This window comes from Chaetura pelagica, unplaced genomic scaffold (genome assembly GCF_000747805.2).
Source record: "Chaetura pelagica isolate M959 unplaced genomic scaffold, ChaPel_1.0 scaffold559, whole genome shotgun sequence".
In the NCBI taxonomy this organism is placed as follows: Eukaryota; Metazoa; Chordata; class Aves; order Apodiformes; family Apodidae; genus Chaetura; species Chaetura pelagica.
This window is the reverse complement of record NW_009970722.1, coordinates 576,442-596,595: the sequence shown is the minus strand read 5'-3', so window position 1 is coordinate 596,595 and position 20,154 is coordinate 576,442. Positions and strand designations below refer to the sequence as shown.

General features: G+C 39.2%; 1 protein-coding gene across 1 annotated transcript in view; it reads left to right on the top strand.

Annotated features, from left to right (window-relative positions):
* Window positions 1-6,369, top strand: part of BTF3 (basic transcription factor 3) — a 7,862-nt gene extending 1,493 nt beyond the window's left edge. Inside the window, exons 2-5 of the mRNA XM_010006383.1 lie at window positions 2,778-2,891; window positions 3,082-3,283; window positions 5,667-5,723; window positions 6,254-6,369. Of these exons, the coding sequence (XP_010004685.1) occupies window positions 2,778-2,891; window positions 3,082-3,283; window positions 5,667-5,723; window positions 6,254-6,300 (420 nt within the window). The 3' untranslated portion in view covers window positions 6,301-6,369. The remainder of the gene's footprint in view (window positions 1-2,777; window positions 2,892-3,081; window positions 3,284-5,666; window positions 5,724-6,253) is intronic.
* Window positions 6,370-20,154: the final 13,785 nt, after the last annotated feature.

Genomic DNA, 20,154 nt, shown 5'->3' with positions numbered 1-20,154 from the left:
TGCCCTCCGGGCCGCGTGTCCCTGCACGCACAGGGAGGGTCCTGGAAACTGGCACGGGGAGCAGCCCTTGTTGCTCTGAGCTCGGCGTGGGTGTCCTGGCGGGAAGCTGTGCTGCTGCGGGGGTCTCTGGAGCCAGTTCTGTGGGAGCAGCACGTAGGAGCTGAACCTCCAGTGTTTTCCATTTGGATTTGCTGTTGCACGTTTGCAGCCTTTATTCGCGTGTGAATAATTTTAGAAGGCACGTAGGATTTGAAGTGAGCAGAACTTACAGCAAGTAAGCTCTGGTACTATTTGCATAGCAGATTATAGAGGGTTATGTTCCAGACTCTAGTCACAAATCTCTAAGCTGTTTTTTTGCCTTTTAGCACAAAGTAGTAAATTCTGTACTTGTCATATTCTGGTAATTGTCGAGTAACATGCTCAGAGGACCTTTAGATTTTATTACAACATGAATATATGTAGTTCTGTGATTACTTATTATCTGAAAATTAAAAAAAAGCTATGTTGAATATAGCTGTATGCTAGTAGACACTTAATTACAGAATCACTTTTAAGGAAAAAATATGTTAGTAATTCTTTTATACCTGCAGAAGCGCAAACACGTTATTTTAGAGCACAAACTATGCAACAGAACTTTTGCACCCAGGGGCTTTCGTTCCTCTTTTGAAATATTTTTTTTTGCCTTTAGCTGGAGACTTAGGCAGCCTTAGACCAGGATTATTGTATTAATACACTGATTTGGTCATTTTTTGTAGTCAAGCAGAGAGCTGCTGTATTACATTGATGATTGCATGCATGTTACCAGCATGTGTGTGTTGACTATAGAGGTTTTTAATGTTTGCCACATAAAGAGCATGTATTCAGATTACAGCTCTTGCAGCTCTCTGGCCAGTGTAAGTCTTTAAGAGACATTAAGCAAAGCTTAGAATATGCTGGTGATGCTGTCCTTCAGTTTTAAAATTGGCCTGTGAAATAGTTAAAATACTTTAAGAAAATCTGTTTTATAACTAACTGGAGGTTATTACTGGGATTCTTATGGCATTGTCACCATAAAAGTTTAGATGAGTGTGGAGGAGGAGAATGAAGAAGAGCCATTTCTTGTGAGAAAAAAAAGTTGCACACTGTCTCTGCTGGAAGATTTTCACAGTGCTGCAGGGCTGCAGATTTTACAAATGAGCTATATATTATGTTTAGGTAGAGGACTATTGTAGTCCTTGGTTATGTGAAATTTGAGATTTTTCTGTAGAATATTGCTACAGCTAAATGTCATGACTCTTCTTCCAAACTTACTTGGAGGAGTGTCAGCTGAGCCAGGTATTCCATTGGTGGCCTGCAGTACCCACCTCTCTAATAGAGACGTAGAAGGGTGTGAACTGCACATCTCTGCACGACCAGGATTGAATTTGCTTAGTAAAAACCTGTAATCTTCAGCAGCTTGAGTCTGTGGAGTTGAAGGTAGCAGCTCTGTATTTAAATTAAACTCGGGTTGTCTAAGGTTTAACACGTTGTTGAATTTGTATAAGAGGGAGGTACCTGTTCCTACATAGCCTTTGATTCAATACGTAATTTTTCAAAATTTATTGAGTGGTCTTTTTTCCAGAGGGACATAATATATATACCTCATGTAGCTCAATCCCTGGGTAGTTGAGGTACTAAAATAAAGTAATTTCTGTTATTTTAGTATTTTTCAAATAGCCGTGTGTGCTAATCTCACAGTAGCAGGGAACGAACATCAAGCTTTCTAGCCAACTGACCAAACTTTTGAGTTGTAGTCTTCCAAATGTTAGTTTCATATGAATTTTTCATTAATGTTTCTCTTTGTAAGTGGATTATGTTAGAGGTGTTAGTGTCCAGCCAGTTTTCTAACTTCTGCCAGCCAACTCAAAAGGTATCACAGCCATTTATACCAACTGGGCAGGAACGCATTCTCTCACTGCTAGCATGTGGCAGATGGGCAACTGGAGTAGCGGGACTTAGCTTAGTAGTTACAGTGTGTCAAAAAGGAGCTTAGTTTCACCTGCTCCCAGTCATTTTATGCTAGATTTTACTGAAGCTTTACAACTGTCAAGGAAGTGTAGAATGACACTTTCTGCTTTTTTGTGTGTATGTATGTCTTCTGATATGAGACAGTTATTTCCCTGGCGAGATCTGGAGCTCTGTGTCTTTAGGTGAATTTAAACTTTGCTTGTTTTGCTTTCTAGGCAGAGGTGATCTGGAATAATATGTAGAAGTATATTTTTTAACATATTTATAAAATGTTTTGGGGAAATAAGTTGTTCTTCATTTATGTATGGGAGGTGTCTGTTTGGAATAAAAACTTAGTATTTTGAGTTTTCTCATTAATTTGTTAATGATGTTTTGAGAAATTTATGGCCTCTGACTTAAAAAATTTGGCTACAATTTAAGAAAGATGATCTATGGATAAATTAATAATCTTTTAAGAATTACCTGAAACTGTGCTCATTGTTCAGTTTTATGCCTATGATAAACAGATGAGTATAAATGTGCAATTTTTCTCTTCTAAGATGCTGTAGAGTCCCTGTAGGACTTGCTTCCTAAAACCTCATGCTTCTCACAGACATGTAAGCTTGCCTTAAAGCAAGGGAAAGACTGCTGTAGTGCAGTTGGAGGGCAGGAGTGGTGTGCCCTGTGACATAGAAGAACTTTGTACGTTAAGTTGTTGTGTAGATGGGTGCAGAATAGTTACACAGCCCTGAGGATTAGAGTTTGTGAAGATCTACTTAAGTATTAATTTGTAACTTTCTTTTTTTGAAAAGGGTACTGCCCGCAGAAAGAAGAAGGTTGTCCACAGAACAGCTACAGCAGATGACAAGAAACTTCAGTTTTCTTTGAAGAAACTGGGAGTCAACAATATTTCTGGAATTGAAGAGGTAATTGCTTCAAAGGAAGAAATACTTTCCTATATAGAAATATAAAATTATCAAAATCAGTTTCCTGGTGAATAATCCTGAACTGGCCAATTGTCAGTTGGTCTTTATTGAGCTTTAAGAGCTTTGGTTGCCTGTTAAATTGAAAAATCTTGCTGAACTGCTTCAAATACTGCTTTTTTTTTTCTTACAGGTAAACATGTTTACTAACCAAGGAACAGTCATACACTTCAATAATCCTAAAGTTCAGGCATCTCTGGCTGCTAACACTTTCACTATCACTGGCCATGCTGAGACAAAGCAGCTGACAGAAATGCTTCCTAGCATCTTAAATCAGCTTGGAGCTGACAGTCTTACCAGCCTGAGAAGATTGGCAGAAGCTCTACCCAAGCAATGTAAGTTGAAACTTGAATGTATTTCGTGCTGACAGCTGACATGGGTGCTATTTGTATAGCATCAGTGAAATTCAGGGCACTCTTTGTTTTCTGCAGGCATATTATAAAATGCTTATTAAGAAATGGAACTCTTGAATCTTATTTATAGCTCAGATCCAATGACAACTGAATAAAGCAGAGGCACCTGTCAGCTTATCTTGCAGCTGGTCTGTGGCTAGAAGGCTGCAACCAGACTTCATTTTATGGTAGTTTACCATATGGGGCTGGCATATTTTGACATATGTCATGCATTGAAGCTAGGTAGGTAAGTTACTCCAGAAGAGTTAGGTTTAAAAAAAAAAAAAAGATAAACTTTGAGTATGTCTGTTTTGACGCTTTGAATGGAAACATAAATAATGAGGACAGGGACCTGAGGACAGATGTCTTGCAACTGCTTTGCTGCCTCACATGTGTGCTGAAGGCATTTTCCTGCATGGGCTTTTTGATAGCTAGGAGAGAATTACACGGTATTTGTAAGGAAGTGTGTTCTAATTTCTGTGTGTGTGCAACAGTGTAGAGAACAGGACTGGCATGAGCATTAAGCTAAATACACCAACTTCCTATTCCATCCTGAAAATGCTAAAAAGATATGAACAATTATTATTCTTCCTAAAACTGTGTGGGAAAAGTAGAGTAGGGACTTAATTATATGATGTTCAGAAAAGGTGCTCCTGCTACAGGGTGAGAATTGGGAGTGAAAGACCGACTTGTTGATATTGGGAACATTCATCATGTCCTTCATGTACTGCCTTTATGTCTTTCTGAAATACCTTAGCCTCTCCCTTCCAAGATATGAAACATCTTACATACAGAGAGAATAGAAGTGTATCACTGTGTCGAGGTTCTGGTAGTTCTGAACTTGGTTGTTAGTTTTTTTCCCTCCTGTAAGTTGCTGCCAACAAAGCCTGTATTTCCATTCCTAAACTTGATGGTACTTCTTTCCTATCATGTTCCTGATGAAATAAAATACTTCTAGAAATAGTTTTCAGGAGGTGTGGCTCGGGTCCTTTCTCCTTACGTCACCTGTGTGAATTCCTTGTGGTAGTAGTAAGGCTTGAAAGGTAAAAACAAACATAATGATCCCCTGAGATCTCTTCTTGTAACAAGATGGGTATAGTCTGGACAAAGTAAATTGTGCAGTTTTAATATTAGGGAAGCTTATTTACAGTGCTTGCTTTGTGTGATCTAGCAAATGGCTATTCATTTCCATCTCAGGTGGATGCCGTAGTAGTTGCACAAAGCTTCCTATTTCACATTGTCTGCTAGATGTGGAAGCCTGACATTGAAGAGTGAAGTGTCTGTGATGATTGCCTTTGCAGGCGCTAAAGTAAACTTAGTGCAGTCTTGGGGATGAGAGAGAATGCAGGCAATTTGGGAGGAAGTCACCTCGTTTGCTTTTAAAATGTTGTAATTGACATTAAGATGCACTTAAGCTGTAACAGCATTCTGCTATTAAATAAAAAGAGGGTTAGTGGGACCTTGTCCCAAGCCTTTGAGACCAAAGTTGATGCATTCATCTGTTCTGGTTCTCTATAACAGGGTACAGGTCTAGTATGCACTCATTTCTTCCCTCATGCTTTTCTTTAAAACTGAGAAGGATTAATTAGGATAAAACTGAGGTGACAGAGTATGAGACTGCTTACCTTCAGAAGTATCTCTAAGAATAGCAGTAAAAGTAGTGGCACAGGTACTCATGGACCTGTGGTACCTATTATCATTATACTGCTGCAGTTTCTCAGATGCTTGTTGGTCTACTAAAGTGGACATGGCTAAGCCTTACTAACCCTTGCAAATGCAATGGGAATGGTTAAGAAGTTTCTAAGTCAGCAGAGATATGGACCTGAACACATAGTTACTTCAACCACTAAAGTGTGTCTCTTTTCAGGTGTGTCTGTCTGCGGCTTTGCATTTACACCTTCATTTTCATTGAAAGTCTAGGATCATAAGATACTTAATTTTCCTTAAAATAAAACTCAAGAAGCACTGAATAGTCAACAAATCAAGTTTATTTTAAGGGAAATTGGTAAAATTGGTCTCCAGACTTCTAGCTGAAAATTATTGCCCTTCAAGGCACTAAGTATATGTAGATAGGAGGTTGTGACTAGTCAACTGCTGACAGCCTGCACGTTGTGATTTCCCTTCTGGGCTCTTTGAGTATTATCAGTAGCAAAAGGCACTGAAGTGAACCTGCTTGGTTATTTTGAAGATTTTTATTCAGCAGGGGAACTGGATAAGGCATTGCAATTTAGCTCAGACATAATGTTTTCAAAAAACAAAGCAAAACAACTAATCAAGATGCATATGGTGAGCTTGACTGATGCTTTTGAATTACTTGCTCTTGCAGCTGTGGATGGAAAAGCACCACTTGCGACTGGTGAAGATGATGATGATGAAGTTCCAGGTAAGAACAATCATGCATTGGAAGAAAAGGAGTTGAATGTTGCTGAGAGAGAACATGCATAGATAATAATACTGGGCCAAGAGTACGAATATTGACTAGTGACCCTGTCACAGAATTTCTGTGGGCAGGTTATTTCATTTTGTCAGGTGCCACGAGAAACTTAGATGCACTGTTGGTTTGAGCTAGCATTTTTGTAGAAGCGATAATAGCCATGGCTAAGATATTTATTAAATATGCAATAAAAAGGGTGGGAAGAAGTGGCCTTCTCAATATCACTTTGACAAGTTGTAGGGATAGAGAAGTTAAATGCTATTACAACTGTTACATCTTACTTGGTTGATCAAGAGGAATGAATCATGAAGCTCTTAAAAGTTACTTGGTTTGTGTTTTATAAGCTGAAAGTTTTTCATACTGTAAGCACTTGACATGAAGTAGGACTTTGGAAAAAAAGCAAACCAATCACCAAAACCAAAATGTTTGGAAAAGCAGAAGTGTGTCAAACTTTAATGTCAACATTCTTCTTTTTTTAGATCTTGTTGAAAACTTCGATGAAGCTTCAAAGAATGAGGCAAACTGAACTCAGTGTCACTTTCTGAATAAAGTTAAAACTTGAAAAAGCTACATGGAGCTGCTATTTTATATTGTGACTGCTTTGATTTTATTTTTATTTCCTGATAAGATCTCAAGTTACTGCTTGTACACAATATTATTTTTGTGGCCTGATTGAACAAAACTATGCTTTAAAATAAGTCAGATTGCTAACAAATCTCTGCCTAGACACGATTTTTAAGTAACTTGTCTACAAGCAAAACCTCATCTTTAATTAACTTTGGCATACAATAAAAATATAAAATAAACTTTCTGGTGTGGCTTCTTGTCAGAAAAGCAGGGGAAAAAAATTGCCATAAATATTAAGTCTTGCTTTTCTGCAGAAAATGTTGTTTTTATTGTGTTAGAAACCTGGCTTCTAAAAATTTTCTGTGCATAATGAAGCATTTTAGACTTAATTAGCAAATTCCCAACTAGAGCTACCTATGCTTTAAGTCACTTTGTAATCTGAATTTAAAAATAGTTCTGTATTCTAGAAATAATGGTGGTTAAATGTAACATAAAATTTGCAGGCTCAGACATCTTCACTTTGCCGTGAAGAATAGTGGCAAGCTATTTACATCTTCAGGGAACTAGGTACTGATGCTAAAATTTTATCTTTAGGAAATGTTTAATAGATACTTTCAGGGTGTAACTATTTAATAGGTCAAATAATACTTTCCAGTATTGTACTTATCTTGTTTTTTAATTAAGTCTGTATTTAGCATCTTCAGTTAGTAATTATATTTGGATGTATGTTTTTTCTATTGCTTTTGCATGTTCCAGAGGAAAAGAACTTGTTTTTTGGGCACAAGAAATACTTTTAAAATTCCAGTCTGACCAAATTCGTGTAGTTGGAGCTTCCAGGGGTGAGGGCTAAATTTCATCTTTGGGAGACTTTTTCTAAATTATTGCTTCTGTAATAAGAAGCTAGTTGGGATAGAAGAGCATATAATTACCAGCCTTCTAGGGTTGTTTCTGGGACAGGTATCTTTTGGAAGTTGAATAATCTTTACTTGTGCAGGGTAAAATTCAGAGTAAAACTTTGCTGTAGCCATAAGTTCTGCTTGTGCCTGGGAAAAGGTGGGGCTGTGTCTGACTTGCCAAACGTGTTTGTCATGGTGTTAAGTCATTGCTGTTGGGAAACAGTGGAGGAGCTTGTTCCAGCTGGGCAGCTCTGGTTTGAGGTAAGATAGTAGTCTGACTGTGAGCATGACATGGCTCAAGTCAGGTGCCAGGACTCAATTTTGGTTTACTTGTCTTAGTTTGCAAGTGCTTTGTCAGTAAGTTACACTTTCAGCATTGAATTAATTAAAAATAAAAAGTGCATTCATTGAATTGTGGCAATAAGGTAGAAAATATAAACATGTCATTTTGAAATTAAGGTGGTGACCTTAAGCCAATTGCCCTCTAAAAGGAGAAAACCCAATTCTATGGAGTTGTTTACCACAATTCTGGGACCTGTCAAGGCAATAAATGTGTGCTGATTTTTTTTGACAAATCAATATATGTGTTGCCTATTGTGTAATTCAAATATGTCAGTCCTCTTATAAGCTACCATAGGCCTTGCTTATGAAGTTTCATGCTGTTTTCTGTCTCAGGAAGTCTTCCTTCGATGGAGGCAATGATAGCTTTTTCCCCACTAGCAGACATACTTAGCTAAGTATGCTTAAAAATGAGATCCTTGTTAAAGCAGTATCTTTGAAAAACAAAATAATGCTAATCTGGTGATAAGCAGCCTTCTGACATGTCTATGAAGTCTGTGTCCTAGGTATGGTCTCAGTCAGGAAAAGCTAGTGTACCTCTGCATCCCCAAAGTGACTGTGGATCAAGATATAATAAAAATGTGGTTTTGGTTATAGCAGATTCTAAGAGAGTAGTTCTCTTGTTATAGCAGTCTTCATGTCTAACATTTAAATGCTCAGTCCTATACTCAACACTGCAATTATTTTCTCTTAGTAAGGAGTTGGGTACAGTCCTTCTAGTCTGTCATTAACTGCTAGAAGCTGAAAATAGTTCTATTGATGTTTCTCATTAGCTTGAGCTTCTCTGTAACTATACTGTAATTATGCCATTACAGATTCACATATGTAGTCTTGCTCAGGGAAAATGATTTTGTATCTCCATTCCAAATATCTGGACAATGGAGAAACAAAAACAGATGCCTGCATTTCTGTTGAGCAAAGGTTTGTTTGAGCTTTTTATTTTTAGAAAGCAAAGGCAATGTTCTGGTTCTGTCACATCAAGATTTGTAACAGCTTGACTCCAATGCAGTAGTGGGAACCAGGGAGATTTTTTCATCATTTTTGCAACGGAATTTTAGAAGTATCTTCATAGTTGTTAATCTCGTGCTTTAAGGGTTTTGCTCTGGGGTAGAATCAGTATATTCTAATCAAAAGCTAATTAAAATCCTTTTGGAAGATGCTGAAACTATGTATTTTATTAAGCTAGTGTATGTGCATATATAAAAATAATAAGTTCCATACTATGGTTTTAAAATAACATCGTTTTCAAAACTCTAGAAGGTGTCTTGAGTCATTACAGACTGGATTTATTATTTTTTTTTTTTAATTTAAATATAAGTTCGTGGTTGTGCCTCTTGGGAAATTATCCCGGTGAGAGTTTCTCATGATTGGTAGTGCATATTTAACATATGTGACCAAGGGAAATTATTTGAATTGGTTGAAAATGTTCAAGCTCAGTACCTCAAATATCAAATTCTTGTGTATTATTACTGTGCTGATTTGCTAGGGGTGTAGGAGAAGTTCATGTAGTTCCTACTTGTATGAAATTTCATGCTAATAGTGTGTTTTATATGCGAAAAATCATACAGACGTTTTACCTTCCCTAAGGTGGTTTCCTATATGGCTGCAGAAAATGTAAATGTCACATTATGGTACGTATAAGATAACAAAGGATATTTGAAATTAAGATGAGAGTTTGTATTTGTTGTCAGAAGCAGTGGAAGAGTTAAAAAAGATGTGATCACAAGAGTGGTGGGGAAGAAAGCTTGTGTGTATGAATGTTACAGGTGGTAGTTGGTGGGTGGGGGAGGCTAGTATTTTTTAAGAGAGCTAGGGGGAGTGATTGCGAAGCCAGGCTGTGGAAGCTGATTGACCATCCTGTGAGGGTGGATTTGAACAAGTTATGAAACTGGAGTTAGCATTCACTCAGATAGGAGAGCCTACAGGGAAGTGTTTTGATGTTGACTAGATTACAACCTAAAGTGACTGGCAAGATGGTGGTATGTATAAAGAAGTGAGGTTTTAAAGCTAGGTATTTTAAAATGTTAACAAGTACTCAACATGTCTTGGGCTTACACAAATAGATGCAATGTGGCTCCTGATTTTTCTAAGCTATTCTTTGTTCCTTTTCAGATCTCTAGTTTGAGCTGCATCCAGCAATTTGTGTGAACTGCTGAAAATATTTCCTATTGGATGTGGTAGTAGAAGGATCCTGACCTATAACAGAGATTGGGCTCTGAAGGGAAGGCTTTTTTACAGAAAAGGAGCTGACAGTGCAGCTGAGCCAAGCTGACCTAGTTAAGGTGAATGTCATAATTAGTTTGACTGAGAAAACTCGGTAACTTTAAAAAATGAATAAAAAGTGGATGCATCTAGAAGATCTGAGAACCAGAAGTATAACTATTTCTGTGTATTCTAATTAACTTTTAAGGTGCAGTTTGTTGGTAGCATAAGCTACTTGGAATTTCATAGTGCAAATCTTTCATTGTTGTGTTAATATTCTATCTTCATGCATGGATTTTCATCAGAGTAAAGATATTGAATGCAAGGAAGACATATTATGTAATACTGAACTGTCTTGTGACTGGTTTATTTGTGAGAAACAGATTGAACACATGCAAGTGGTGTATTGCCTGTACATTGCAGTGGAGGTATCCTGTCAATGAAAAGCCGTTCTAACAATGTGTGTGTAGTGCAGGGATTAATAATACTTTTACAGATGAGCTAGAGCCTAACTGTTTGCTTTACCAATGAATCTGAACAAATAATAGGTTAATTAGTGTTATAACAGTGTAAGTAATAATAATTATTTTCATATTGTATATCTCATATATTGTGTAGGTGGAAGGCAGAATTCTTGGACATCTTGCTTCTATTCAGATCCTGGGCTGGTTGAAGGTCAGTTTGATTGTGCAACACAGTGCTTTTGCATTTGATAACCAATGAGCAACACTGGCAACACTTCTCTTTCATAGTCAGGGATTTGATGTGCTGTGCAGGATATTGACAGATAATGGTGGAAGTATCTGCTGCTCTTGAATCCATAGTCTGCATTTTTGTTAAGTATGAGTAGTAGTTTATGGGTTTTGGGGGGGTTTCTTTGGGCTACTGGAAGAATGTAGATGTGGGTTCTGCCCTCCTCTCCCAGTTTTTAGAAGACATCTGAAGTTGCTTTGAAGACATCTTTGGTTGAAGGCTTCTACAGTTCATGGAGATTGAACTGAGTTAGTAATGTCTAGTGGGCCTGTGGTGTAACCTGAAACATGTCAGCTGTGTACAGTTGAGCAGTCTCCTGCTTCACAATCAGCATACAACTTGTGGAAAATGTTTGCAACTGCTTATTACTGATGGGTTTAAAATGTTGCAGTAAGATTAGGCAAGAAGTGAAGGTGTTGAAAGTATCTATTGAAACAGAGGAGTACTGGGTTTAAGCGACAGGTCCAGGAGCTGTGGCTAGTCCTGCTGTACTTCCTTGTATTTCCAGTAACCCCATCAGGGAGTTGCAGAGGTGACAGAGTATGGCTTGAGTTCCTAATAAATGGGCATCAGTCAGACTGCTACCTTTAAGGACCTGACTGGGATCCAGGAGGGCTTCTTGCACCTTGTGACTGTGCAGGACAAATACAATGTAAGGATGCTTGTGTGGGGCAAAATCTATCGTAGGTCTGTGATGTTGGTGTTTGACATTGCCATCTGTGGCATGACACACCTGTTGAGTGTAACTGGCAGTCACAGTAGGATGGTATTGGTAATGTATGTGGTGATTAAGATGCAGGAGTAGCATGAGCTGAAAGTGGTAAACGCCACATTAGAGCCACTTACATGAGCAGTTTGGCTGTGATACATAGTGAGCAAACTTGCATAGGTAGGAGCCATTTTTACACTATTTATTATGATCATCTGCTTTTTAAGGACATAAGCATTTGTGCTGATTTCTAACATTGTTTGATTTCGCCTATACAAGTCAGTCAACCCACATTTTATTGTGTTTTAGTTAGAGATTCATCTGCCCCCACCAGGCACAGGTGTTTTATGCAAATATATGGTGAGAGACAGCTAGTGCCTTAATGCTCCTTGTCATGTAAAGGTAATGTGAACATGAGTGTTTGTAGGATTCATGCGTAAACTAAAAATGGGATTAAGTGAAAAAATTGAACAGCTGTGGCAGCAGAGTGGCAAACTCATTGATTTGAGGTGTCTGTTACAAGTTTTTGTCCCTACTGGGACGGTTGGCATCCAAAGCAGAAGGGAGGAGTTAATGTAAACATGAGTTTATTTCCCTTCTGGCTGCTTTGCACCACTTAGTGTTAGGAACTGGGAGGAGATGGAGCACTTCCATATTCCTAAACAACATGAAACCAGCATAGCCAGCTTATGCAGCTGGGGTTTGCCTTTAGCATATGTTGGGGGCAGCAGTTGGATAAACAATCCCCATGTACATCTGCAGCATTTAATGCTCCAGTAATTCCTACCCAGGGGTGATGATCTTTAAGATTTTTTTTTCATGTTTTTTTTACTATTTGTGAAAGCTGGAGTAGCCTAGAGGTCTTGGGATTCACTGAGTCATCTTATTCCACCAGCATATAACATTCAGACTTGCTTAGATGTGACCTCGTGTGCATAAACACTGGTGTCTAGGCTGACCTCTGTCAGGAACTGTAGACTAGATGGGTTGTCATTCTGCTTCAGTGTGTCAGCCCTCTCTTATTTATAGAGTAGAACCTCCCATTGTATTAGTTCCTCATATTTTAGCATTGTCCTATTTTATTGTTTTGTACCTTGAAAATTAAGTGCTATTTATTTAATTCAGAACCAGGGATTGTTTTTACTTCTGCTTTTTCAAGTATGTCCCATCTCTGTAGCTCTCTAGTTTAATCAGGAAATACAGTATGTTAGACAAACTATGTCAGCAGGCATAAGTGGAATTCCAAGGAGGACTTGATCCATCAAGGATGCACCACTATATGTATTCTGTGGATCTTCTTGAAACATTCACATTTTATATGAGCAGAAGTGCATACTGTTTCTAAACAAAAGCCTTTTTGGAGACAATGGCAATGTTGTTATGCCTGTGATGTTACCCTGTACTTGTGACAGACATTATACCATAGATAGAGAATAGCTAGGCAAGCTGTTTTTGTGATGCATTTTCAGAAGCAACTAAGGTTTTGAGTCCTCTACATTATATCATTTAAGATAATGTAGATGTAGCCTAGTGGCTGCAAATGCAGGGTGCAGTGATTTATAGAGTTTAGCAAGGGCTTACCCATTTTTTAACTGTACTAGAAGTGTGGCTAATTGCTGGCACATCAGATTTTCTTGCAGATTGCACACTGTTGAGTGTTCTCTAGCTGTCATTAATATAGAAATGTTGAATCAAAGCATTTGATGGTATGATGGGTCATTCTGAAATACTACCAAGTGATAAATCCTAGAATTTGTGTGAAAATGGTACTGTCCTGTAAGCTGTGTTTTCTATTTATGAATAGAGATATTGATGTGCTAGAAAAACTTACGGGCTGTGAAATGCATGTCATGTGGCTCTATTTGCCATGTTTTGATTTCAGTGAAAAAAGGAGCACATGCAGTTGGTTTACGTAATGAATCAAAACAATGTTCCCCACAATGCAGGTCAGGATTTTTTTTCAGAGGATTATTCAGAGATTACTTAGGTTTCTTGTTGTTGGAAAAGGATGGAGCATACAGCACAGACCCACTGCTATAATCCACCTTGTTGCTGTGCTCAGTTTGCATGTTCCTTTCTGTTGGGCTCTGCAACCTTTCCCACTGATTTCTGCATGCATGCTTGGTTTCATCACTGCTCCTGTGCTGAAGATTGACATCCTTCACAGTCCTGTGTGCCGGGAGAGTTGCTGGCTTAATTTGGTGACAAATCAACCTCAACAGAATCATCTATTCAGACGTCATTCCTAGGACTAACCCGTAACAAAATCTTTGATCTTTAAAGTTCCAAGTGACCGGATTCCTAATTCCCCCAGTTAGACATTCATCGCCAGAAGGAGCAGCGTACTTCCTGAAAGCGTTATGTGCTGCACAGCAGGAGGTGCATGCAGGCGGAACTGCTGTAACAATACTAATGATGATCATTCTAGTGACTGGCTGTGTCTGCAGTTCAGTGATTTATACTGTTGCTGCAAAGGAAAAAAAGGCTGGTCCACAGTGTTCAGGAAAAGCTCTACTGGAATGTGTCTGACAGTCAGCTTCCTAGTAAATATGGAACATATTTTAATCATCCCAGTAAATACAGTCTCTCTTTTTCCTGTGCCTTGTCCTTTATAGTTCCATGAGAATATGAAATTGCATCTGATTCATGCTTGGGATTATCCAGAGCTGTGAATGTGAACTAGGCAGAGCAAGTTCCCTAGAATTAAGATAAGCTTCCATGGTTACTTCTGACATTTCTTATTCCAAGTTTATAAAATATATATAAAATAAACAGTAGTTCTGGCCTTAGTTTACAGCTTTCTCTGTGGGCTGTGACTTAAGTAGCCATGATCAGGGTTTAAAGAAGTGAACTCCAGGTTGCTTAAAGGTCACTGGAAAAATGTATGGTCAAAGCACAGTAAAACAGCTTTGGAAATCCAAAATCTGTGCATGCCATAGTGGAGGTCTGTGTTGTTTCTCTGCCAAGTAAAAATAAGATTCAGTAGCTGATTTCCTTTAACTTGGAGTTGAATGATAGTGTTTCTTTCTGCAGGAATACCACTGAGATACCAGCTTCTGAATTCTCTGAAGAGTATCAAGGATGGGGGAAACCTTGCATCTTGTCCCTGGGACAGTGTTTGCCTCTGGTGCCACAGTGTGAAGCTATGATCGCCTCACATGCATCTTGGAAAAGGTAGAGAGCAAAGGTCCTTTTTTTGCATCACTTGGCTCCATGCTGTGGGTGCCAGCACCCTGTGTAGCATGAAGAGGTGTTGGATACTGATGTGTAGTTTGTTTTTCTGTTTTGTTCTTTTTTTATACTAAGGAAAAACCCACAGGAGGCTGAAGGGTGATGAGGCTCTACTCTGGGAAGGTCTGGCAGGAGGTTGCTGCTTTCTCTGTCTTTGAAATATAAGTGGGGAATTTGAAGTACAAGACAGATGAACAAATAAGGCAACAGAGTGGAACTAGTAACAGCCCCTAGGAAACACAGAACAGACTGGCCAGGGTGTTAAAAAGTGCTCATCAAATTTACATGCAAATAGCAATGCTAACATTGTACATCACTAACTCCTTAGTTGACCGAATCCTGTCTGGATGAAAATGTATAGTTTTAAAGTTATTTTTCTGTCACCTGAGACTGAGGATATTACAGGTTCTTTCAGGGGTCCTCAGCAGAATGATGATGGTACTAAGCTGTAGATAGAATTTAAGCTTTTTTTTCATAACAGAGTATTATGATTAGTACAGCACAGAAGTTACAATGGCACACGATTTCTCCAAGCAGAATCAATGTAGTACGATTTATAAGTAAAATAACATTTATTAACATTTATAACATAAATTACAGAATTTGTAATAAAATTATTTCTAATCACCTAGATACCAACTTAGTATTTTTCATCACTTGGACCCTCTGTGTATTGTTCCAGATCTGAATACATGGTTTGCTGTATCAATATAACAATAATAATCTAGACTGAAGAATCATATGAAAGAATATGGTCACTCCCTCAGTCCTTGGAGGAAGCTGACAATGTTAGAGGGGTCCCTAACCACCAAAGGGTCCTAGTCTCACTGTCCAGCAGCAGTTCAGGTTCAAGTTCCCCCTCAGGACTTGTAACTGCTTGGTTTTACAGACAGTGCTCTGGATGCTGTTCCCTGTGCTGTGGTGGGGTAATCAACACCACTGGGCTGGCCAGGTGCCTGGGACCTTCCAGGCTGTCAAGGAAGGGAGTAATTGGCCTGGTGCCCAGGGACCTTGAGGCCAGTAGGGAAGGGAAGAAGAAATCTGTTTGTTTCATCTGCTCGGTGCACAGGACCTTTGGAACCTGATACTGAGGGGAAGGACATCGAATATGTGATGTACTCAGTCCCACAGAATGGCTGCTTGCCTCACAAAATGGTGTTCATTATGCTAAATGCACTTAATTACTAGGTTGGGACTGACCAGGGGATACTGGTCACAGTTCCTTTAAGAATGGCTTTACATACAGGCAGTGTTTTAATGTCTTTTAATAAAATATTAACAATCTATTTTTGTTTTGTCTTCACTCTTTATTGGTTCAGCTTTTATCTCAGCTATTGCCTCACCAGAGGTTCTTTGAACAATTAAAAATGTGTAATTATAGATGTGTAAAATTTTCTTTTCTCCTTGATACAGTTATTTCTCACCTGTATTATTGCCCTCTGTGGACAGAGCTGCTTTCTCCTTTAGCTTTCTTTAACCTTCCTGCCAGACAACGAAAGCCTGTCTTGCACTATAAGGTTTCTAAGCTTTTGCAGCCAGTAGTAGCTCTAAATTAATATTCTGACAAATGTCGTGGGCTTAATTTGTTCTATACTTCCTCTGTTAAATAGACCAGAATACCCTGCAGAGTCAAACATGAATGAATGAGACAAAGACTTTGTGCAGCTCTGGAGCATTTGGCTGTCAACTACTACATGAAACTGCTAGGCAATCTACTTTGTGAGGCAGACATGAGATTACATGCTGAGCATTGAATTTAGCACAAATAATTTAGTTAATCAGGAAAAGCAACTTGTTTGCTAACATTCTGAAATACATTATTCTGTAATTCAAATTCAAATGTAAAATACTATTAACATTCCCATAAGAAATTACATTTGCAACAGTTTTTGGTAAAAGGTTTGGGGAGAATCAACCTGGAGTTAAGTTTCTGATTGGCGAATTTTCAAACTCCTCTGGTGCCTTGGCAAGGAAGCCCTGCTGCCTTCAGACCCATGAGTGTGGTTCAAAGGTAACTCCTAGTGTTTTCTCCCTCCCATCAGAGGCTACAGAAATAGTTCACCTAAACAAAACAAGCAGGCTGATGTTCCAAAAATGCTTATCAATGCTGAATCAGGGGTTTTAAAATGTTTTCCACTATAAAAACAAACATACAAAGAAAACTCAATACTGAGAAGTATTTGCACCAATAGAAACAAAAATCCATCATTGTGCCTCAGAGCAACAAGTATGTGGAATGATGCATGCTGTTAATATTGCAAAATCAACAGTTGTCTCTGCTTTCTTGACAGTGATTTTTTCCAGTGAGTAAAGCTTTTTATTTGTATAGATGATTATTTCTGCTCCCCCTTCCCCAGTTTGCTAACTCTGCATTTTTCTCAGAGTGTCTAAATCACAGCTTATGAAATATTGCTAGTTGTTCCCTGCAGGGCTCTCCCAAGAGCCACAGAAAACTTCCACTTAATGTTCATAGCCTTAGCAGCATAATACTGTGTTATATAAAAGGGCTTTTAGTGCAGGAAAATGCTTCTGAAAGATGACTGTCTTCACCTTTGTACTCAGTTTTGTGAGATGTGTAGTGATTATGCAGCAATTGCTTGAAATTATATAGCAAAAAAGATGGAAAACATTTTACATTTTGCTGTCATGATCTATGTTGCTTTACTTTTCTGTCTTCCTATACAATAAAAAAAGGCATTTTCTACGATAAATTTTCAGGAAAGTTTTAAGAATTAGTCAATTTATTTCCTACATATTAACTCAATGCTGAATGAAGTTCAGGAAAAAATACAAAGCAGATACTGAAGGTTCATAATTTAGAACAAATACTTTCTGTAACACAAATAATGCAGGAAAAGGAAATTCTGTTCCTTAGACATGCTATATAAGCATGCATATATGTAAGAGGTCTTAAAAATCAATCAGAAAGGGCTCAAGCTATGGTATTTCAAGAAAATGTGTTTTATTTGCATTGGTTTTCAACAAACATGAAAGTTCAACATTTGATTTTACAAAGGCCACTAAATCACAGTATTTTAATACACAAATGAATTGCCACTTCATATTACTTTATTTTAAAGTTACTTACAATAAATGTATTTTTCTAGGTTTTGTTTATGAAACAGTTTCCCTCCCTTACTTTGAAGGCATGTCAGGTTTACTCTTTTTCATCTGATTTAATCATGCATGATAATGTAAAACTGATGTAAACCCTACATAAAAATAGAAGTGTCAAAGCCTGGGAGACAGAAAATACTCACTTAAATGCAGCAAGGATTTCAGCCACACCTGCTGAGACCACTTACATTTTCTTGCTTCACCTCCCTTAAAGTTCATTCTGTTTCAGATTTCAGCTTCCTGAAAGAAATGGACTGTCTCTATCACAACGAACTTTTTACACCTTTTATACACCACAGGTGGTTCAGTAGTCAGAGAGAAACTTGGCCACAAGCTCAGGTTTCATCCTTGTAGGTTTGGATTGGGGTTGGTTTGTTTGTTTCCTCCTGCTGCATCTTCCCCTACTGTATGTTCAGTCACTTTGAAATACCAAAGTTAGCATTTTGAATTAATTGCTTGTCTGGCTCTGATGCAAAGAACTTGGCTGGATTATTTGCCAGCTTTCCAGTACCTTTGGTCAGATTGCAGTGCATGTAATTTTAATTTCCTTGGTGTATGGAATGATTTTCTAATAGAAAAATTAAATTTGGTGGATGCTATGTTAGGAATACAGTAACTCACCTCGGTCCAGCCATGTTGTGTGAACTCTAGGTGGAGAGCAAACTGGAGACTGAGCTCACTACCCACAGAATGGGGAAGAAAGGCAGGGATGAGGGGTGTGTACATGTGAAGAGATGCCAGGCCTCTGGTAGATACCTTGGATAAATGCTTATGGAAACATGTCGCTGCAACATGGCAGATCCATATGTACTGTAAGGGGAAAAGCTGCTGAATAGTCTAAAAGCTTGGCTATTACTTGTGTAAAACTCACATTCTGTTACTCAGTGTAGTTTCAGTTAAGTTCAGAGGTCATAGAAAGCCAGTGAACAGTGCCTTCCACCTATTTTAAAATCATAATTGCTATTTTAACTGAACAGCTACACTGGGACACCTCCCCCAATGTGAGTGATGAGAGACTGGAGAGCTGCCCAACAGGAAGAGATCTGGTGGCCTGAGTCGATGGCAAGTTGGTCAACAGTGCGCCCTGGCAGCCAAAAGGGCCAACTATGCCCTGGGTTGCATCAAGCACAGCCAGGTGGTTGAGGAATGTGATTGTCCCACTCCAGACTGCACTGGTACAGTCCCACCTCAAGTCCTGTGTGAAGTTTTGGGTGCCTCAATATAAGAAGGACATCAAAGTACTAGAGGGTGACCAAGATGGCACAAGGTCTGGAGGGCAGGACTTAGGATGAGTGGCTAAGATCACTTGGTTTGCTCCACCTGAAGAAGGCTGAGAGGGGTGACCTCATGCCAGTCTACATGTTCCTCAAGGGGGCCAGCAGAAGGGGAGGTGCTGATCTCTCTCTGGTGACCAACAATAGGTCACAAGGAAATTGAGTGAAGCTGTGGAAGTTCAGATTGGACATCAGGAAAAAGCTGTTCACTGAGAGGGTTGTCAGTCACTGGAGCAGGCTCCGCAGGAAAGTGATCACAGCACCAAGCCTGTCAGAGTTCAAGGAGAGTCTGGATGACACCCTTAGTCCTATGGTTTAGTTTCAGGTAGTCCTGTGAGAAGCAGGGAGCTGGACTTCATGATCCTTATGGGTCCTTCCAACTTCAGATACTCTGTGATACTATGACCCACAATTTGGCTGGAGAAGCCTGAAATGCAGTAGGTTCTGGCTTCTCTTCCCATACAGCTAACACCTGCAGCCAGGTGGTTGAGGAATGTGATTGTCCCACTCCAGACTGCACTGGTACAGTCCCACCTCAAGTCCTGTGTGAAGTTTTGGGTGCCTCAATATAAGAAGGACATCAAAGTACTAGAGGGTGACCAAGATGGCACAAGGTCTGGAGGGCAGGACTTAGGATGAGTGGCTAAGATCACTTGGTTTGCTCCACCTGAAGAAGGCTGAGAGGGGTGACCTCATGCCAGTCTACATGTTCCTCAAGGGGGCCAGCAGAAGGGGAGGTGCTGATCTCTCTCTGGTGACCAACAATAGGTCACAAGGAAATTGAGTGAAGCTGTGGAAGTTCAGATTGGACATCAGGAAAAAGCTGTTCACTGAGAGGGTTGTCAGTCACTGGAGCAGGCTCCGCAGGAAAGTGATCACAGCACCAAGCCTGTCAGAGTTCAAGGAGAGTCTGGATGACACCCTTAGTCCTATGGTTTAGTTTCAGGTAGTCCTGTGAGAAGCAGGGAGCTGGACTTCATGATCCTTATGGGTCCTTCCAACTTCAGATACTCTGTGATACTATGACCCACAATTTGGCTGGAGAAGCCTGAAATGCAGTAGGTTCTGGCTTCTCTTCCCATACAGCTAACACCTGCTTTCAGCCATTGTTGGGAGGATATTTAGGATCTAGGAATTCTGCACTTGAAATAAGGCTTCCTTAAACCAGAGAAATTTCTACCTAGGACACTCTGGCCTAGTTGTTTCAGGACTACAACAGGAATGCAGAGGCAGGGGGAAGGGCATCAGGCAGGAATCAAACTACTGTCAAAGTCCTTCAACTTACTACCAGC